The sequence below is a fragment of the Myodes glareolus genome, chromosome 4, assembly GCF_982192425.1.
Source record: "Myodes glareolus chromosome 4, mMyoGla1.1, whole genome shotgun sequence".
NCBI classification, from domain to species: Eukaryota; Metazoa; Chordata; class Mammalia; order Rodentia; family Cricetidae; genus Myodes; species Myodes glareolus.
The window spans coordinates 32,087,493-32,109,235 of record NC_142029.1 but is presented as its reverse complement, the minus strand read 5'-3'; the positions used below and the strand labels follow the sequence as shown (position 1 = coordinate 32,109,235).

Here is a 21,743-nt window from a genome sequence, read left to right as displayed (position 1 = left end):
ATGATCCCTAGCCCTTGAAATGTGACTTCTAATCAAAGAGAATGGAAAGGTTCAATCCCTGAAAGGCATACCACATCGAATACCATAGAAATTCTAATCAGTCACCAGGAGTCTCTGCAGAGACCACAGGTCTTTTACTAGTTGGCATCATGCCAAAGGCCCTGAACACCAGGCAGATAAATGTAGGGATTTACAGAAGGTGTTTCATGCTCAGTCTGTTTCGAGGATGGGCTTGAAGAAGTAACTAAGATCGAAGTCCATGTTAGAGGGGCTACAGTGCTGCTCAGCTGGTAAGACATTGGCTGTACAAGCACGAAAAGCTGACTGACCCCTAGAATCCACATAAAAAGCCAGATGTAGTGATGTGGACCCACAACCAGTGCCAGGAGAAGATGCAAGGAGCCCTGAGGTACAGTGGCTAGCCAGCCTACTAGAGTCAGCAAGCCCCAGATCTCAGGGAGAGACCGGGTCTCAAAGGAATTAAAAAAACAAAAATCAAAGGAAAAAAATTAAATTAATCAGGACTTCTGAGGAATACCTGGTTACCTCTGGTCTCCAGATATGGGCACACGCATGCACGAACACACACACACACACACACACACACACACACCCATTTAGAGCCTTTTAGGCTACAATGTTCCAACACCAAACAGTGAGATCATTAACCATCTCTTCACTCTCTTGCTTCTCTGGAGATGGAGCTGAACTGGTCTGTCAGCTCAGAGTTCTCAGCAGCCGCGACATCAGCTGTGTGCCCCGCCTGAATTCAGATCCCATGTTACCTAAAGCTCCTCTGACTTCTTCAGACTACAGCCCAGGTGCTTCTACAAGAGAGGGCTTGCTTAGATATTGGAGCTCATAATTGAGCAGCGAGGACACTGGCCCACATTAGGGAGTGACTGAAGACCAGGCACAGCCGGGATTCTGTCTGTGTGTGCACAGCACAGACCCAGACGACCAGCTGTGTACACCCAAGGAGCAATGGAAGAGAAGAAATAAAAGTGCCCAAGCGTTTCAGAAGAAAACTTCCAGGCTGAGTTACAGCTTCCTCATTTGAAATGAAATTTAAGGGCTGGAGAGACAACTCAACAGGTAAAAGCACTTGCTGACCTTGCAAAATCCCCAGGTTCAGTTCCTAATACCCACACTGGGCAGTTCCCAACGGCATATAACTCAAGCCCCAGACGGAGCTGCTGCCTCTGGCCTCTGTGAGCACCTGCATTCATGCGCACATTTCCACGTACACACAGCTAATTAAAAATAGCGGGTGGCGGTGGTGCATGTCTTCGATCTCAGCACTCGGGAGGCAGAGGAAGGTGGATCTGAGTTCAAAGCCAGTCTGGTCTAAAGATCAAGTTCTAGGACAGCCAGGACTAAAAAGAGAAGCCCCATCTCGAAAAACAAAAGCAATTACAAAAGGAGAAAAATTGCATGAACTAAAAACGAACATTTAACACCCGCCCCCAATCCTGTTCTTCCAGGAGATAACTGTCCACCTGTATCTGCAAAATCCTTCCCATCCACTTGTTCTGTTCACCACAATGTCCCCAGCATCTAGGTATGCTTGGCACATGGCACTAGCTCAATAGCATTTACTGAACAAATGGATGGACAAATGAAAAATAACAAATAAAAATCCAAATACCCTGCAGACTGCTAAAGTATTATAACTTACTTTATCAAGAAAGACATTTGAAATTGAACCTGAATAGACTACAAATAAATATATTTGGCCTCCCCAAAACAGAAAAGAGTATTAAAAAGATGTAACAGAGGCCAGAGGATAGCTTGTAGGTCATGAACCCTGGCTGCTCTTCCTGAGGACCTGGATTTGGTTTCCAGCACCAACTTAACAGTTCACTGCCTTTAATTACAGCTCCAGGGGATCTGGCAGCCTTTTCTAACTTTCAAGGACACTGTAACGCGCCTAATTTAAAAATACAAATAAATCTCTTAAAGGGAAGAGACAATATAAAGGCCGAAGACCCTGAACACATCAGCGCAGTGCACTTACAGGAAGGCATTGGAAGGTAGGTAGGTCAGGAAGCAATGGCTGTTTGTTGACTAGTCATGGGGTTGAGTTGGAAGACAGTACCACCCACTGCCCTCAGGACTAAACAGCTTCCTTCCTAGGAGGAAACAGCAAAGGCATACGGTGGTTGCTTTGATGATCTCCTTAAGAGAGATTCAGTTAGTTCTTTGACTAACTCCGGTTTTGTGGAGACTGTCCGGCCTGAGGCTCTGTCGTTCGTCTGAATTCACACTTTGCCCACACAGGCTTGGATACCTGCTCCCATGCACTGTGCTTCTGCCCAGCTGCAGGTGGCACAAGCCTCTTCTAAGTAAAAGTCCCTAAGGTCCTCAACCTTCCTATGCTGTGACCTAAGTACAGCACCTCATGTTGTGGTGACCCGTAACCACAAAATTACTTTTGTTGCTACTTTATAGCTATAATTTTGTTATTTATGAATCATGATATAAATATCTGATATGAGGATATCTGATGTGACCCCTGCGAAAGGATCATTTGACCCCCACAAAGGGGTCATGATCCACAGGTTGAGAACCACTACCCTATGCCTCCCACTCAGCAGCCACCTCACCTCTCTTTGAGTTGGGCATGCTCACTGGGTATGTGACAAGCTATACCATGACAGGGCCACCAACAGGACAGCAGGGCTGTGGCCTATGCTCACTTAGGATTCAAGCAAGTGCCTTAGCCAGGCCTTTCATAAACAGAATCAAAGATGAAATATACAGAGTCCAATGAATGGATCACAAATCCTCCTGCTCAGATCCATGGTCACATCCACCCAGACAGACAGAACACTAATCAAGCTCCATCAAAAACCGAAATGATTGTCTTGGTGCCACAATTCATCTTAACAGGCAAGAAACATCATCCATCAGCTACCCCGGTGGAGGCAGCAGAAAATGGCAGCACACAAAGACACTTCCCATGATCCCAACGAGCCACTTGAGAATGCAAAGCACCAGGTCCTGAGCAAAGCGCTTCCCAAGAAAGCACTCTTCCCATTAAATGCCTGAATGAGACATTTCAAACACTCTCCATCTCGGGACTGCATCAGAATCGCCTGCTAGCTGGTTTAAAGACACCAACACCCGGGATCCAGTTACAGACGCACCTACTGCACTGCTCTAGGGAGAAGGGCCCAGGCGCCAGCCATAGAAACCTGTGCCAGGCAGTTCTCATGTGCAGTCAACTTCTCTGACACCACTGCAGCTCAATCTCAACTGCTTGGACCCAAACTTCCAGGCTGTTGTCTTAGTCTAATCCGTGCTACTGTAACAGGATGCCTGAGGCTGGACCATTTATAAAGAAAAGCACTTACTGCTTACAGATCTGGACTGGGAAGTCGGGAGAGCAAAGAGCTGCGTGCACTCATGGCCTTCACGGGGCATCTCAGCACAGGTGAAGGAGGGAGGGCACGAGCTCAACTACCCAGCAGTCAGCGCTTTTATAATCAGCATGAGTCTACTCGTGTACTCGTGAGGACGGTGCTCTCATGACATGAACTCCAGCTAAGTCCCGCCTAATGCTGCTACACAGCATGAACTCTGGGGGAGGGCCCAGCTGAAGCCACCACAGATTTTTAACCTCTAATGACTGGAGACTGTCCATCAATCCCAAGGGCTGCTCTAGGGTTCTCTAAGGAACAGAAGAGAGAGCGAATGTGTATATTACAAGGGACTTATTAGACTGGCTTACACTATAGATTGGGTATTCCAACACTGGCTGGCGCACACTGGAGAGTCAGCCCATGAGGAAGGACGCCAGCAGACCCAGCTGGCTCTGGAGGCCTGGAGGATTCCTGGAGACCTCGGTCTTCTGTCTACATTGGAAGGCCCAAATGCTTCAGCCAGACAACAGACGAACTTGCCAGAAGAGAAGGCAAGCGGCCAAAAGCAGTTTCCTTCTTCCACGTCCTTTGATAAGGGTCTTCCCACTTCAAATAATTGGACCAAGAAAGCCCCTCATAGGAATGCCTAGCAGCTTGTGCTGTAGTCAATTCCACACATCCCAGTTGACAACCAAGATTACCCCTCCCAAGAGCCCTTGCTGCTTCCGAGGTTCACTTAACCCAGTGAGGATGGAGTGTCATCATGTGTAGTAGGGAGGCTGCTTGTTGGTTCCCAGCCGCTTAGCCCTAAAATAATCACACAGAAACTGTATTATTTAAATCACTGCTTGGCCCATTAGCTCTAACTTCTTATTGGCTCTTACATATTAATTTAACCCATCTCCATTAATCTGTGTATTGCCACATGACAGTGGCTAACCAGCAAAGTTTCAGCATGTCTGACTCTGGCATCTCTCTGACTCCACCTGCTTCTTCCCAGCATTCAGTTTAGTTTTCCCTGCTTAGCTAAATTCTGCCCTGCTATAGGTCCAAAGAATTTCTTAATACATTAATGGTAATCACAGCACACAGAGGGGAATCCCGCATTAATCATGCATGTGTTATCTCCCAGTGCCGCCCACTGTGAGAATATGATCCTGGATGCTCTGCTATGTAGCAGGTAGACACTTCTGGCAGCACACAGCATCTCCAGAACCCGCCTCTCGCCTCAGATGAACCCTGAAGCTTATGTTAGGACCATCAGCCCTGGCACAAGGGACAGAATTCTTGTAGATGGTACTCCTGACCATGTGGGGGGAAATAAGGACCAGCACAAGGCAAAGTGCTGTTAGATTTAAATGGTCCTGTAAGACATGAACTACATACTTCCCAGTGACTGTTGTTTCTCAGCTACAACAGACGGTCAAACGCCCTCACTCACAGCACACCGACACTTCTAAACTAAAGAGCGCTGGACTGGGACTGCCTGTAAGTGAAAGCTGGAGCTGAGAAAATTTGGAATACCAAGACAGCAAGAATAGCACGCATCTCAGGACTAATTCCTGCAGTGCCGACACCGTAATTGGCGGTGCTACTGCACTGCTTTCCGAAAGTCTTCACTTCCCTTCATCTGCTGCCTCAAACGTCACTCACAGATGACCACCAAGTGCCCACTCACATCAAGAAAGCTTTTATGTTATGACTATGTTAAGAATAGTAAGCTTGTATATTGAATTTTGTAGGACCACATTTGGAAAAAATTAGGAATCTTTAGGATTATATTGTTAAAAAAAAGCTTCAACTGCTCCAAAACATCTCTTACTTCCTCCCAACATGCTCCTTCCCTGGTGTGGGTGCAGGTGAGCTGGTCCCACGGGCATGAGAGCACTGGCCCTGCTCCTTGATGCCTGTTGCAATGAGTGAACTAGCCGGGGAAATGCTGGAGAGCTCACCCTGGTGGTGTCGATGAGGTAAAGCTGGCAGACTGACCAAACCATCTACCATCCAGGCCCAGAACCAGGGATGTGAGCAGGGCCACCCCAACATCTACCTCATCTATGAACTGCTAGAGCATGTGAAGGGGCCAGATCTGCAGGTCCAAAGCTGCAGGATCTCCACGACACTAGTCAACAACAGGATATCCAAGGAGTCCCAAAGACGGCCCAATACTGAGAGTGTGATAGAAGCTAGAGGCCTTGAACCTGACAAATGATGCATTGCAATGAACAGATGTATGGACTAAAGGGTGTACTGTGTGACTCGCGGGGTCACACCACAGCTTCCATGACAAGACGTTTTCCTTTTGGTTTGTTTTTCTTTCTTTTTTAATGTAAATTTTAGGGGGTTTTTGTTTTTTTAACATTTTAGTTTATTTTGGCTGCAAGGATAGAGGGTGGATATGAAGAGACAGGCATATGAATGGAATCTGTATGCATGATGTGACATAAAAGAATTTTTAAAAGTTGAAAAATATGTAGCACTTTAGAAATGGTTTTATTTATGTACAAATTAATAGGCAACATTCTTTCCATTCTGTTTTCAAAAAACAATGAGGTTTTGTTTGGCTGGGTTGTTTGCGTTTTTTTTTTAATTAAGAAAATCAAAAATGCTTGGTGTGGTAGTACACACCTTTAATCCCAGCATACAGGAGGCGGCAGGTAGGTCTCCGTGAGTTCCAGGACAGCTAAAGCTACACAATAGAGAAAGCTTATCTCAAAAAAAAGTAAAAGAAAACCACAAAATAAATTTTAAAAGGCACCAAGATTCTTCTGTTTCTAGACTACTGCTGGGCTAGAGAGAACTGGAGTGGAGGGAGCAGAAGTCACAGCTTGGAACTGAGCATTCTCCAAAGCAGTAATAAGATGCCATTCAGACAGTTTATTAAACCCCACCCCACCCCCACCATCCACAAGCTGCCGACAGGGCAGACAGCCCAGCATAATTCAGCTGCACTGTGGCACTGTATGAGGCCATTATGCAAGTCTAAGGAGATCCTAAACAAACTAAAGCAAAACAAGAGACTGAGGTTGTCATGAGAATGGTTAGTTCCTTGCTGTGACCTCTGCATCAATAACCCTAATAAATAAACTATCCTAGTGCAAGGAAAATATTACTTTATTACGAATTTCACACTAGCATGATAGTCAGTGCAGAAATGTTGCCTGGTGCCATTAAGCAACGACTCAACCATGTGATGCCCACGGTTCACACCTTCATCTACACACAAACTTTCGTGTTTCTGTGAGCATAACACAGTGAAGCAGCACATTGAGTTGAGACCTATCACCCGCAATGGATGCTTTTACAGGCTGCACTGTAGAGAGAAGCACATGAGTCACCTTTGCCTGGGGGACATTATGTAACCAATCAATAACTTAGGGACCGACAGTCTCCACTGGTTTCCAGTGTGCGCAGGGCTGGCTGCAGGCGGCACCATTAGGAAGCACCCTCCATGTCCACATCCTCCTGTAACTGCTGTACCATTTTTTCTTCCAGCTGCTTTCCTTTGCCTTTAAAAGATGCAGTATAATGTAAGTAAATACAGTACAGAGATTCTCCAAAGATAAACTCAAACTTAAATATAAGGAAAACATAAAGTGCAGGAACTTGAGTGTGAGTCCCTACAGCAGCAGCCATTTCTAAGGACTTAGGAATACTAGTCACACTACTATTCCTCACAGAGTTCCTACAAATGCAGAGCATTCTACAAACTCATCTCAAACCTTACTGAACCATGAGAAACCACAGACAGATGCACACCCTACATCACTCGGCTGGAGAGTCCAGAATCTAAGGCTGGGATGTGACTTCAGCTACCTGGATGCAGGGCCTCTGGTAATCCTGAGATTTGCCATAAAAAACCAATTCCACCATTTTGAGCCAAATTTGAAGTAAGTTTCTACTAAATATTAAGTACGGGCCAGGCCCACTCCCGGGAATTCCTAGCAGAGTGGCCCCAGGCATGTTTTATAGGGGCTTATAAGGACAAACCCAAACAGCCAGAGTTTTTTCACATGAGGCTTTGTTATTTTTCCTTTTCTTTTTCTTTTCTTTTTTAAATTTATTTACTATGTACACACATGCCAGAAAAGGGCACCAGATCTCATTATTGATGGCTGTGAGCCCCCATGTGGTTGCTGGGAACTGAACTCAGGACCTCTGGAAGAGCAGCCAGTGTTCTTAACCTCTGAGCCATCTCTCCAGCCCAAGGCTTTAGTATTTATATTCTAAGAACTACAATTCTCAGCATTCCAGGAAGTTACCTGGTACTTGGGCAGGTGGAGCTTACAGGTTAACAAGGGTCTTACAAAACAGCTTTAGGAAGTTAGCTGGGGCCCAATTACACTAAGCACAAAAATTCAGATTTTCTGTCTCTCTACTCACCTGCAAGAGGAGCCCGGATAAGATGGATATTCTGTTTGACTTCTTTGATATCCTGAACCTTCTGGAGCTCTTTGTTTTTCTTCAACCTGTGATAAAATGAATCAAAGCCAAACTGCAGTGACTAAAACTTCTGAGATTTGAACTCCCACCACAGTCACTCATTCACTGCCGACGCTGTCAGTACAGGGCACAAGCGGGACTGGACAGGGGCGGCCACCCTTCTGCTTCTGCTCCTTCCTGTTCTCCCACCTCCCACCCAGCAACAACTGCTGTGGGCCAACAAGGAATCAACTGGCTCCCAAATGTTTATACACATAAAGGCAAAGTCACCTGTTGAGCCCTTACTGACAGTCATTCTCTTCCCTAATAGTTCTGTGGAAATTATGTTCAAGTTCCTTGGTGTGGGAGAATTGTTTGTATTCTGTCAATCATGTTTTAAATAAATGCTGATTGGCCAGGCAGGAGATATAGGTGGGAAAACCAGACAGGAAGTGGAAATGATGCAAAGAGAGCAGGAGAATTCTGGGGAGGAGGAAGTTGATTCCTCCCACTCCTGCCCAGATCACCAAAGCAGCAGGATGTGATCTGCTCTACTAAAAAAGGTACTGAGCCACATGGCTAACATAGATCAAAACAATGGGTTAATCAAGATGTGAGAGTCAGCCAATAAGAAGCCTGACCTAATGGGCCAATCAGCTTTATAACTTATAGAAATCTCTTGTATGATTTTTCTCTGGGACTAAACAGCTGGGGGAACAGGGCAGGACAGAAAAACCCCCAACAAACAGGCCCCCTCATATTACAAATCATCTTTGACCAAGGGAGACCACCTGAACAATCTCCAGTAGAAACAGATGGCTCAGATGCCTGAGTTCTTCGTCCAAAACCGGTTCAAGACTGCTGCCTGAGATGATCAAGACTCACAGGATACTTCCTTCAGTCAGGACTTGATCTTAACTCTAAACTTCCTTTAGGTCCCTATAAGATTATCAGCGCCCCCAACCAGCTAAAAGTAGCTTAAAATACTACACCCACATTCCCAAAAAATAAAATATGGATATTTTCCTTTGTTTTTTAAAAAAAGAGGGGGAAGTGGTGCGGGAGAATTGTTTGTATTCTGTCGATCATGTTTTAAATAAATGCTGATTGGCCAGGCAGGAGGTGTAGGCGAAAAAAAACAGATAAAAAATAAAAATGATACAAAAAGAGCAGAAAAATTCTGGGGAGGAGGAAGTTGATTCCTCCCACTCCTGCCCATGTCACCAAAACAACAGGATGTGAGCTGCCCCACTAAAAAAGGTACTGAGCCACATGGCTAACATAAATCAAAAAAATGGGTTAATCAAGATGAGAGAGTTAACTAATAAATAGCCTGACCTAATGGGCCAATCAGCATTATAACTTACAGAGATTTCTTTATGTGATTTTCTCTGGGACTAAATAGATGGGGGGCCGGGCAGGACAAAAAAACCCCAACAAGCTGGCCTGGCCATTCATGTTACAGTTCCTAATAAAGCAAGATTTCTTTCTAGCAACCTATTCATTCACTGAACCCCCTGTACCTAGGGTGGTGCGGGGGGGGGGGGGGGCCTCAATGTGCATCCGTCGACAGAATGGGGTCTGACTGCGGGCTCAGAGCTCATTTCCATAGCACAGACACAGGCTCTACCACACAAGGTGGTCTCCCAACTGCCACTGTGTGCCCCTCCACCTCACAGAGCACAATCTCCATGTTGCATAGGTTTGTTAATTATTCAGAAATTACAGGAGCATAAAACACTTAACGACATTCATCAGAAACACTAAAAGAGCTGTTCAAACATCCACGCTCACCTTCTGAGGTGCCAGAACGCTGCTCTTTACTAAGGCTTCCATTGTGTTCAGATTTAAAACTACTTTTTGACAATGCCATGGCTCAGGGGTAGAAGCTCTTGCTGACAGCCTAACTGTTCAATCCCTTGGACCCACAGAGAGTAAAAAAGAACCAACTCCTGCAAGGTATCCTCTGAGCTCCACATACACACTATGACACGTTCATGTGCACACACATGAACAATTAAAAAAAAAAAAGAGGCTGGCTGTAGTGGCACACTCCTTTAATCCCAGCACGCATGAAGTAGAGGTAGGAGAATCTGACTGAGTTCCAGGTCATTGAGAGCTACACAGTAAGACGCCTTCTCAAAGGAAAAAAGAAAGAAAAAAGCTAAAGATGGCTGAGTGATTAAGAGTACTAGTTGCTCTTGCAGAGACCCGAGGCTCAGTTCCCAGCACCCACATGGTGGCCCACACTGTCTGTAACTCTAGTTCTAGATCTGATGCCTTTTGCTGACGGTGCACATAAACACAAAACACTCCTACACAAAATAAACTTTTTAAAAAAAATTAGTAACAGATAAAAGTGAATTTTCCTGCTCTAAAGACAGGAATTAGCTCCTCTAAGGCTAATTAATCCCTTGCCTGGACAGGGAAAGCATGTGAACTCTGAAGTTCTTGCTGTCCACACATGAAACAACAAAGAACTAAAAAATGTGAAGATGACTTGTCAACCTGAAATAGGAGAGTCTGAGGAACCCCCACTGGTCAAATGTGGGCCATGCAGAACATCAAAACAAACACAGCAATATGAATCACAGCGCACCAAACACCACAGGATTCCATGAGCACAGATCCAATATGTTTACATGAATAAAGGAGAGATTCTGAAGGTGGAAAAAAGGGAAAGCCGTTTTATAGGTGAGAAAGTTCCCCACTGACCGAGGCCAGAACTCCTAGGGAGGCCAAAAACAAGAACAAGACTGAGGAGTAACAAGCTTTTTCCAGAATCTGCTCCACATGAATTACCAAGGAAAGAACAACTCTGTTAGGGAGAGACCTGGAGACACCACTGTAGAGTCAGAGGTAACAGTGACGGGACACATGAGCAAGGACACTGTAGTGACTGGCACTCCTTCCAAGTGCACCTACCTAAATCTAGCCAGACAAACCCCATGAAGAGACGTTCTATCCAATAACTTGATCACTATGGACTCTTCAGAAAACGTCTGGGCCTTTGAGACAGAGCAAGATGGGAACCTATGTACGTGAAAGGAGTTCAACGAGCTTACTGTGTGGGAAGTGGAAGCAGGCTCTGCTGGTTACAACAGTCCTGCATCACACCATGTTTAAGTGAGGAAGAGTCTTACACAGGACGGGTATCTACACAAAAAGGCATAAAAAGTAGAAAGCACAATTGATGCGGGAGTCCCCTCTGTGTGCTGTGATTACCATTAATGAATAAAGAAACTGCTTTGGACCTATAGCAAGGAAGTTAGGTAGGCAGGGAAAGCTAGGCTGAATGCTGGGAGAAAGAAGGGCAGAGTCAGAGAGATACCAGGGAGACAACATGCTGAAACATCATGGTAGGACACCACTTCGTGGTGATACATAGATTAACAGAAATGGGTTAAATTAAGATGTAAGAGTTAGCCAAGAAGAAGCTAGAGCTAATGGACCAAGCAGTGATTTAATTAATATAGCTTCTGTGTGGTTATTTTGGGAGTCTGAGCAGTCGAAAAACAAACAAGTGGCCCTCCCTCCAACACACAATGTCTTCAGCTCACTGTCCTAGGGACAACAATAAAGTGAATGTAAAATGCAGAGAAAATATACAAGTGTTTGCCATACTATTCTTTCTACGATTTTATAAGTATGAAGTTATATCAAGATAAAAAAGGGGTTTAAAAACACCAGTGCCTCTAGAAATCTTGTAATTATTCCTCTACAAATAAACATACCTGTTCATTATAAACTTGGCCTGCCGTTTCTGTTTGATCTCTTCAACCCTCTTCATTGCATCAACTAAAAACAAAATTACAAGTCAGCAAATTTATGCACATTCAAGCAGTATGATTATAACAATTACATTAAATACTTCTGCAAGACTTTGGCTTAAATGAAAAAATTCAATACAAAACAATCGCTATGACAGAGCTACAGGTATGAGGTGTTAGCTGAACTCACTACTAGGGTCAGTTCACTGCATAAGGCAGTTCAGGGAACAATGTTAGACTCCCACACTGTCCACACAAACACTTCTGAAAAGTCTGTTTCTAGGATTCAATACAAAAGATGAGCAAAACCCAGACAGGGAAGAAAAGCAGAACCATATTGCTTCTACAGCATTTCCAATGGAGGAAAGAGCCTGGAATAACTGAATCAGACAGCAAGGAACAGAAACAGGAGTTTCTGAAAGAGGACAGGGACTGTGTATGGTCTGCAAGCCGAAGGCTGCATAAAAGCACTATGGGAGGAGAGAAGGCAGAGCAGAGGACCTGTCTCACACAAAAGTACTAGCACCTCAGAGTTCATATGGCGGACACCTAGAACACCAGCACTCAGAAGGCCAAGCCTGTGAGCCAAGGCCAGCCATGGCTTCACAGCAAGATCCTCTTAAAAAATGAAAAGAAGGAATTAAGTTTTACAACATTTATCCTCCCTTCAATTGAAGTCCCTGCCTCCTTCAAGGAGAAAAAAAGACAAGTGCTGAACAGTACAGCTTTTAATTTTGGGCCTGCAACTTCAAGATATTTACCCAAACAAGCAGTACACCCTGAAAATCTGTACTGATGGGCTAAAGTGTAGTACCGTCTCATCTTAAACACAAGGCATACACCTGACCCCTGGAGCAGCCGCTCTAGATTGGCGATGCATACTACATCTGTGTATTTCCAAGCTGGCTCTTGCCTCACCCACCAAAACATTTCCCTTATTTATTCTTTCAGAACTTGGTGGTGGGCTGGAGAGATGGCTCAGCGGATAAGAGCACCAGCTGCTCTTCCAGAGGTCCTGAGTTCAGTTCCTAACAAGCACATGGTGGCTCACAACCATCTGTAATGAGATCTGGTGCCCTCTTCTGGTGTGCGGGCATACATGGAGGTAGAATGGTGCATAAATAAATAATTTTTAAAAAAACAGAACTTGGGGGCTGGAGAGATGGCTCAGCGGTTAAGAGCATTGCCTGCTCTTCCAAAGGTCCTGAGTTCAATTCCCAGCAACCACATGGTGGCTCACAACCATCTGTAATGAGGTCTGGTGCCCTCTTCTGGCCTTCAGGCACACACAGAATATTGTATACATAATAAATAAATAAATAAATAAATAAATATTTAAAAAAAAAAAACAGAACTTGGGGGCTGGAGAGATGGCTCAGAGGTTAAGAGCACTGATTGTTCTTCCAGAGGTCCTGAGTTCAATTCCCAGCAACCACATGGTGGCTCACAACCATCTGTAATGAAATCTGGTGCCCTCTTCTGGCCTGCAGGTATACATGCAGACAGAACACTGTATACAAAATAAATAAATCTTTAAAAAAAAAAAAAAAAACAGAACTTGGTGGTTTTTATTTTGTGTGGGCACTTCAAGTTTAATAATTAGATTATTTTTATATGGATACACCAGTCAATTTCTAATGTATCCAATTCAGTCAAATTCTAAATTTGGAATAGCTTATAGTAAAAGACAAACACCAACAGGACCACTAACATTGGATGAAAAGGAGCCAAGCAATGAAGCAAGTTTAGTATTCATACAAGTCAGCATTTAACATTACCGAATGGTCACAAAAGCCTCCCCGATACTCCCCACCCCCGAGACTTACTAGTTTTATTCCATAGCTCTCGCTGGTATTTCACGGGTTCATTTCTACGCTTTTCAAATTCAAATGAGTTGTCCTAGAAGATGGTACAGAAGGTTGGTAAGGAGGTAATAAGCAATCATTGTTTAATATGCTCCTTTTCACAAAAATCCTAAGTAGTCAAATATGCCCTCCCTGTAATACTGGGGAGTACCAGCTCTCAACTAGCTGAAAACAGCCCAGATTCTGGGGAGACGGGGGACTCTCAGAGGGAGAGGAAGACCATTCCCTCCTTCAGGAGCAATCAAACAACCACGAGAATTACAAACAAAACTGAAAAGGTTTCCCCAATCTCCCAGCTCCATATGAGAATCAGCCAGCAACCTCCATCATTTGAACCATTTTCCTTACATGGAAAGTCAAACACCAGCCAGGCGTGGTGGGGGACACCTTTAATCCCAGGAGGCAGAGGCAGGTGGATCTCTGTGAGTTCAAGGCCAGCCTTGTCTACATAGTGAGTTCCAGTACAGGCTCCAAAGCTACAGAGAAACCCTGTCTTGATACACACATACACACACACACACACACACACACACACACACACACACACACACACCAAACACCAAGAATTCAAATTGTTTCCATCTAAGAAAGAGCTTTTACAGTCAAAGGGTGCGAAACTACACACCTGCAGGGTGTAACCTTTGACCTGTGTGGCTCTGGACCCTCCAAGTGGGGGTATTTTAATAGTTATAAGCATTAATCCCAAGACATGCAAAACAGTTTGAAAAAGCTGCCTGTATTCCTTGGCTTTCAAATGAATATTAACCTTAATGGTATCTATCATGTTTCTTCACCCACACTCAACATTATCTTTTAAATTAACTGTGATTTGGCCTCCCATCCTGCACAATGCAGTTGTAGACAGCTCTGATATTAAGAACCAGGAATTACAGAAAGGGAGAAGGGTCACAGGGTTAGAGGGAGGTGACAGCCACAGAGCAGTATAGTAACTTAAAACATCTTTCTCCAGCAAAGGACAGCCTACAGTTTCCCTCTTCTCCCTCTTCAAGAGACCAATTGCCGACAAGTTTCAAGAGATCCGGGCACCAAATCTCTCAAGGCGTCCTCTTAGCCCTTGGCGTCCCCTATACCTACTAGCTAGCTTCTGTTCTCTGGCAGAGCCCTACCAAGGAGCTCTTGGTTGTTAATATTCGTTCCAAACCTCACCCGCGCCTCACTGCTACTCCGGAGCACATCAGCTCTTCTCCCAAACGCCTCTCAATCCTTAACGGGCAAATTCCACACTTCATCCAACATATTTAAATGATTTTCTTTTCCTTTTTCTTCGCAAAGACCAAAACAATTTTGTGGAGATTTAAAAACTAAATAAATAAAAATAATCTACAAGCTGGGGTTGCCAGTTTTTCCCTTGATTTTAGGATCACATGAGAATGAGAGCCTGCATAGACATATAAAATAAAGCACTCACAACCACATGACAGGACCCCATGGTCAGGCTGAGTGACCCTCACTGTACTCACCACCGTGAGCTCCTTGCCAGCTGCCTTCCGGAAGGCTTTAGTCCACCTGACCTTGCGTGGATTCCGCTTCTTCTTGAAGTTCCTATGACACTTGGATTTGCAAAATCGGAACACCTATAAGACATTCAAAGTTAAAATAATGGAGTCAACAACAAGAATGTTTCTGTCAGGATACCCCTCCTAGCCAGCCAATGAGAACTGCTGTAAAATCTAAGACAGGACAATGGTTCTCATGCGCAACTGCTGACGACACCAAGCGCATGAGATAGCAGAGCAGAAGGGAACTCCAAGTGTTTGGTGGGTGTCAAACACAGCCCTGACAACAGCTAAAACTCCTGAGACAAAAGAGACTAAAACTTACACTGACCTAAGTGAAGGAACAATTCCGAGAGAAGTTCCTTAAATCCCTTCTCAGAATCATACTCCTACAACTCTAGAGAGGGTGAGTTCTGAGCAATGCTGAATCCTAATTTGTTTCCTTCCAACTGAAAGCACAAAATATTTTCAAAAATAAAGCTGCTAACAGGTCATTTTTCCTCTTCTTTTTCGCTGTCTATTTTATCATTAACAATGAGTTCTGCAGCGAATTGCTTTTTTGCTGTTGTTCTGAAAGAAAGTCTTACTGTGAAGTCCAGGCTGGCCTGCAACTCAGAATCCTCCTCCCTCGGCCTCCTACCTGCTCGGATTATGGACGCTTGCTCCCATGCTGTGTGCTGGACGTGTTTTAAAAGATCACATTCATAGCTCTAAGGCAGAGTCTTCACTGCTTTAATTCTCCACCTTCATTCCAAAGCAGCACCAACTTTCAGCTTACTAGCTTCAATGTGTTTTTGAAATGGATAGTAAGGCTTTTCTAAGTCTAGGCCAAATTATTTTATTATCTATAACGTCTTTAAAAATAAGGCAATCTGTGTGCTTGTGGAAGAACCATGAAAAGTAGCCTTCGAGGTTAATGGGTTTCTAGCTGAGAACACTAATAACTAAAGTGTATGACCCAGTGACACCAGCTAAAAAGAAAAATATGAACTACATAAACTAAGAAAGCCTGTACACACCAGGTGGTGGTGTTGCATGCCTTTAATCCCAGCACTCGGGAGGCAGAGGCAGGTGGATCTCTGAGTTCAAGGCCAACCTGGTCTACAAGAGCTAGTTCCAGGACAGTTAGGATTGTTATACAGAGAAACCTTGTCTCGGGGGTGAAGGGTGGGAGAATACACACGAATACACACACACACACCAAAAAAAAAAAAAAAAAAAAGAAAAGAAAAGAATTCAGCAAATGGGGGAGGAGAGGGTAACCGATTCAAATGGGACCAAAGTACATTATTATGTACATGCAATTATGAGAATTAGAGAAATGGGATTCACTCCCAATTAAGAGGGTAAATACATGTACTATGTAAGGAGGCCTGCCACAACCTCACCCTTTATCTATACTGTTCATATTAACAGCCCCACCCCAAGCCTTTATCATTCACACTCCAATTTTTTTTTTTTGAGACTCGACTGTTCTGTTCTGCACCTTTTATTCAAATAGTGCAATTTTCTACATAGGATGCTCTCTCCCCTCGCATGCAGAAATCGAAACACGGAACTCGGGGGAAATGAACCGGTGTAGCCAGGATGAGTGCGTGCTCCGAGGCTTCCTGAACTTGAGACCAGAGTAAGTCAAGGCGTCAAGAACTGAGATCTTGTCCTTCACAAGTTTGGACCGTCCCTTGTCCGCTAAAGGTTTTGCTCCCGAAGGTCTGACAAAGTGGGAAAGTGAAGGTCGCGAGGAAGCCAGCTCCCCAAAAACCCTCCATTCGGAGTCTCTCCTAGCTCACCGCCAACAACAATACAGAACTCTTATTAGGTCGCAGGCACCAAGTCCATTAACCTCTCCAGATACTTCCACCTCCTGCCGCTCCCTGTGCAGTCGGACAGCAGCAGGAAGCCTGCCTGAGCCTGCGTTCGACCGAGTTCCTGACCCTACGGCAAGCCGAGGTCCAGACTCCCAGACTAGGCCACCCCGCGGAGCCACGAACCCGGCGCGAGCTGCGCGCGCTCCCGCCCCCAGCCGTCGTCGGAGGCCCGCGGACCACGGCCGCCTCACCTTGCAGTCGTTGCGGACGAACATCATGCCGTGGCCAGGGTAGATCGGCCCGGAACAGAAATAACACTTCTCGATCCTCATGTTGAATCCGCGTGGGCCCCACCTCCCAGGCGCCGAGCTTAAAAGGAAGTGATGCGATGCATCACGTACTAAGCACCGGAAGCAATTCTCTGACTCGACCGGAAGTGGTCTTTGGAATGCGCGCTGTACGTGAAGGCGCCTCTGGACGGACGCCTCTGGAGGTGCGTAGCAGCATCCTCGCCCTGCACACCTTTAGAGGCTGTATTCTGCATCCGGGTTATTTGAGTCTGTGGGTCTGACCATGTTCTATACCTGCTCATCCAGTGCTACGGAACTTTTCCGTGTATACTCATGTTATTGTGGTTTGTGTTTTGCCATGAGTACGCTCCTCACGCCAGAATATGGCCAAGTGCTCGGTTACCCCAGGCTTACCTTCCCCAAATGGTTTGGCAGAAGTACGCAGAGAGAATCTCCCTCCCCGGCCTCGGGAGACAAACCTAGTGAAAGTCAGGATAACTTGAGCAAGTATTCTCTCCCCGCACCATGTGGATCCCAGAGATTGGGCTCGGGTCCCTTATCCTGGCTTTGTATTTTTGAGAGAGGGTCTCACTTTGCATAGTCTGGAACTGGTTCTGTAAACTAAGTTGGCCTCGAATAGAGATATGCCTGCCTCTGCCTTCCTATTAGTCGGATTAAAGGGGTACAATACCATGCCTGACTGTTTTTTAAAATCTGTATTTTGTTTTCCTTGCATGCAGTGAATAAAAAGGAACTATTTTCCTTACCATCCCACTGAGGCTCTTCACCAAAACGTTATACAGAATGTGTTTCTACACACATCAATATGGCTAAAATAGAGAAAAATAGTGCCACAATGAAGCAATAGGACTATTGGGTTAGTTTTCCAAATAAGCACAAATCCGTGTAGAAGAAAATACAAGTTCTAACAGATTAATCACCTCTAACTTCTGATTATCCTCCAAAATATTTTCAAAACTATTTTTCTTCTAGAGTATTTTCTAAACTACATTTTGGGTTTTGTTCTTTTTACATTTATTTATTATTTATATTGATAGAGATTTTAGTCTGACAATGTCTTTTAAAGATGTATTTATTATGCATACAGTATACTGCCTGCACACAAGAGAGAACCAGATCTCATTATATATGGTTATGAACAACCATGTGGTTGCTGGGAATTGAACTCAAGACCTTTCAGAGCAGTCAAAGCTTTTAACTTTTGAGCCATCTCTCCAGTCCCCAATTTTTTTAAGATAGAAGTGAATTTTAATATCTTGATTTAGTAGCAGTATACACTAATATATTAATTAGCATTAGATTTGTAGGACTACAGTATTTTGGGGCTTTTTTTTTTGTGCATGTGCCCTTGCTTTGCTTGTCCCTCCTCAGTGCATCTCCTAGAATTGTGCTACCTGGTCTCACCGTGCAGCTCTGGCTGGTCTAGAACTCGCTATGTACACCAGGAGGACCCTGAACTTCCAGAGATCTGCCTTCCCCAGATTCCTGAGGGCTGGGATTAAAGACACACAGCACCACGACCCTGCCTCCTGGCATTTTTTTAAATGAAAATGTCACAAATTACTGTGTGCTGTTAGCCCTACCACCTGAATGTTTCTGCACGAATGTGGAGCATTCGGCTGCCTCCACCTCAAACTTCTGAGACTGAAGACCCACGTGCTCTTGAAGTTCAGGGAATTCAGATGACCCCAGAAAAGTCCTGAAGAGGACAGCATTGCAGGCCAAGCCCTCCTACAATTTCCTTCCCAGAGTGACACTAGCCAAAACCAAAACCAAAGAGTAGCAAGTGACATATATATATATAGATATAGATATGTGTGTGTGTGTGTGTGTGTGTGACTCGATATAACCAATGGATCCTTTTTAGTTTATATATTATGAATACAATGTTCTGTCTGCATGTGTGCCTTCCCACCAGAAGAGGGCACCAGATCTCTTTGATGGTTGTGAGCCACCTTGTGGTTGCTGGAATTGAACTCAGGACTTCTGGAAAAGCAGCCAGTGCTCTTAACCTCTGAGCCATCTCTCCAGCCCCACAAGTGGATCTTTCAAAGCCAGTTTTGTCAAATAAGCAAATTTCAAACCCCAGGTCCACTCAAAGGCACCACAAGTAAAGTAGCAGGTGGAGAATCATTGGCCCTGCAAGGCAGCTCCATCCCTGCCGGACATACAGGGTTAAGGAACAAGGGAAGTGATCCTGTGAGTGTTGGGGTGGGGACCAAACATCCAAGAGAAGTGATTCCACCCTCCTCAAAGAGAGTGAGAGGGTGTCCAACAGCCCTAGCTGATAAAGAACACTGTTCCCTTTTTACCATTCAAACAACACACTTTAGAGGATGCAGCTCTTTATTGGAATATTTTCAATTGTGTTTTCAAACATTAACACTAGGGGAAAACAAAAAGTTTTATTCCATTCTTCCAACTTCAAAGGTGAAAAAGAACCAAGATGATGTCCAGAGACTTAGGCAGGGGTTAAAGTACACCTCCTCATTCATCCCAGGCTTGCCTAGAACTAGAGAGTCCCCTGTCTCTGCCTCCAAGGAGTGGAATTACTGATGGGTACTACATTTATTCTAGTTCAACACGTGGGTCACCTTTATAACCTGGTACCTGGTTTCCAGACAGCCTTTGGAGGCTCTATACTGGCACATCCAGAGACTGAGGGGCTCCAGTCTCATGGCTCTCCACTAGAGAACTCTGGGTCATCATCCCCCTCCAAGAACAACCTCAGGATACTTCTGGGGCGGAGACTCAGGCCTCTACAGAATGCTCTACAGAGTGGCAGCCTCCTGAATGACATCCCGATGAACAGCCCCTGAGGTATGCTCAGTGGCAGCCTCACTAGCCTCCACATGGGCCTGCTGGGTGGCAGCTTCAGAGACAGTCACAGGAGCCAACTGTTTGGTAGCATCACCAACCTGCATGGGAGCCAGCTGTTTGGTAGCATCACCAACCTGCATGAGAGCCAGCTGGGTGGCAGCCTCAGCCACCTCCACGGGAGCCAGCTGGGTGGCAGCCTCAGCCACCTCCACGGGAAAGAGCTGGGTGGCAGCCTCAGCGGCCGCCACGGGAAAGACCTGGGTGGCAGCCTCACTGACCTCCACGGGAGCCAGCTGGGTGGCAGCCTCAACCACCTCCACGGGAAAGAGCTGGGTGGCAGCCTCAGCCACCTCCACGGGAGCCAGCTGGGTGGCAGCCTCAGCAACCTCCACGGGAGCCAGCTGGGTGGCAGCATCATGGACCTCCACGGGAGACAGCTGGGTGGCAGCATCAGTAACCTCCACAGGAGCCTGTTGGGAGGCAGCATCATGGACCTCCACAAGAGACAGTTGGGTGGCAGCCTCTAGGACTTTCCCCACAGGAGACAGTCGGCGGGCAGCCTCGTGGACAGGAAAACACTGGGTCTCAGCCTCTTGAGAATGGGCCTCCTCTGTGTTGGAAGAAAAGCAGCGGAAGGACACTGGTAAGGACAGTTACCCTTGGGACCGTGAGGGGGGGCAAGGGTTCCCAAACGCTATCTGGCCTCCTACAACATTTCTGAAACCCACTTTCCCAAGGACCCAAGGTTTGCTGGGCAGGACAGCCCTACCTACTCCCAGTCCTTACCTTGCATCCTTCGCGAGCAGAAATAGTTAACCAAGTTGGAGATCATCTGGGAAACGTCCTTTTGGTAATAAGGAGGTCCGAATATCAAAATCTCGGCATCCTCTTCAGGGAGCCACTGGGTGACTTTAAGCAAGGTACGTGACGTCCACTCGACATGTGGGATGTACTCTCCATCCTTGCCTGACCAGGGAACAGGAGGAACAGGAAGAACATGGGGGTGAAGTGGCTTCCACTTCTTGGCACATTCAACAGAAGTTGAGGCAGCTGGATAGAGGTGGCAACAGGCCTGGGGCCACAGCCACTGGACAGGCTTTCTCTATAGGACATACTCAGGCAAAGGAGTCAGGAAAAGAGGTTACCTCTTGCCTTCCCTTCCCAGGTACTCACCAAAGATCGCTTCCACGAGCCAAGCATTCACATACAGTGCTTTTGGATCATCCAGATGCTCGGGATAGAACCACTCGGGCAGCGTGCTGGAGTCTCCGACCACTTCAAAGAAGGTCCCTTCTTTGTGCCGCAGCTGGACCAGCGACTTATAAGTCTTAAAAGGGGCCATAGTGTACCAGGATCGTCACAAACAGCTCAGGCAACTCCAAACCCAGTAAACCCAAAAGAATCCTCTCTGGAGAGCTGTATTTCAAGGGCTGTTTGCTAGCTCCTCCCCTTTTTGTCCTTCCAATTGGCTCTTAGGCCTTGCTTCCACTCCCAGAAGCCCCGCCTCTTCTCACGTGGTCTCCTGTGATCTTCACCTGAGAGAAAGGCCTTGCACCTAGACTGGTTTCAGGTCTTCAGAAGTTTGTTGGTGCCCGGATTTAGTAGCACACGCCTTTAATTCCAGCACTTGGGAGCCTTCCAAGAGAGATAAAGGCGTGCACCACCACTGCCCAGCTTAGCTTTAAGGTTCTTAATTAAGCATAATTGCTTCTTCAAAATTCCATAGTATGGGACTATAGAGCTGGCCAGGCGACACAAGGGATTGGTTTAGGCGACCCAGGTTCAATCCCTCACACCTACATGGTGGTTCACAACCAACTGTGACTGCAGTCCTAGGAGATACACCCTTTTCTAGCCCCCTTAGA

At 45.7% G+C, this 21,743-nt stretch overlaps 2 protein-coding genes across 2 annotated transcripts; both read right to left on the bottom strand.

The window, feature by feature from the left end:
- Positions 1-5,839: 5,839 nt before the first annotated feature.
- Positions 5,840-17,156, bottom strand: Rsl24d1 (ribosomal L24 domain containing 1). The gene is made up of 6 exons (XM_087905371.1): positions 16,999-17,156; positions 14,904-15,017; positions 13,384-13,456; positions 11,522-11,585; positions 7,749-7,834; positions 5,840-6,874 (listed from the first exon to the last, which is right to left on the bottom strand). The coding sequence occupies exons 1-6, from the start codon at positions 17,077-17,079 to the stop codon at positions 6,801-6,803; spliced, it is 492 nt and encodes a 163-aa protein (XP_087761497.1). The 5' UTR covers positions 17,080-17,156; the 3' UTR covers positions 5,840-6,800.
- Positions 17,157-19,386: 2,230 nt separating this feature from the next.
- On the bottom strand, positions 19,387-21,637 carry Khdc3l (KH domain containing 3 like, subcortical maternal complex member). Its single transcript, XM_048424306.3, has 3 exons — positions 21,052-21,637; positions 20,665-20,844; positions 19,387-20,488 (listed from the first exon to the last, which is right to left on the bottom strand). The coding sequence occupies exons 1-3, from the start codon at positions 21,218-21,220 to the stop codon at positions 19,830-19,832; spliced, it is 1,008 nt and encodes a 335-aa protein (XP_048280263.3). The 5' UTR covers positions 21,221-21,637; the 3' UTR covers positions 19,387-19,829.
- Between the last annotated feature and the right edge of the window lie 106 nt (positions 21,638-21,743).

What these genes read in the sequence shown, in the direction of transcription:
- Rsl24d1 (XM_087905371.1), bottom strand. Translation starts at nt 17,079, where the DNA reads ATGAGGATCGAGAAGTGTTATTTCTGTTCCGGGCCGATCTACCCTGGC. An exon ending in GCCAAGTTTATAATGAACAG is followed by an intron (nt 7,835 to 11,521) that starts GTATGTTTATTT and finishes ATTTTATCACAG; the next exon opens with GTTGAAGAAAAACAAAGAGC. An exon ending in TATCCGGGCTCCTCTTGCAG is followed by an intron (nt 6,875 to 7,748) that starts GTGAGTAGAGAG and finishes CATCTTTTAAAG; the next exon opens with GCAAAGGAAAGCAGCTGGAA.
- Khdc3l (XM_048424306.3), bottom strand. Translation starts at nt 21,220, where the DNA reads ATGGCCCCTTTTAAGACTTATAAGTCGCTGGTCCAGCTGCGGCACAAA. An exon ending in GCTCGTGGAAGCGATCTTTG is followed by an intron (nt 20,845 to 21,051) that starts GTGAGTACCTGG and finishes TTCCCTGGTCAG; the next exon opens with GCAAGGATGGAGAGTACATC. An exon ending in CTGCTCGCGAAGGATGCAAG is followed by an intron (nt 20,489 to 20,664) that starts GTAAGGACTGGG and finishes CTTCCAACACAG; the next exon opens with AGGAGGCCCATTCTCAAGAG.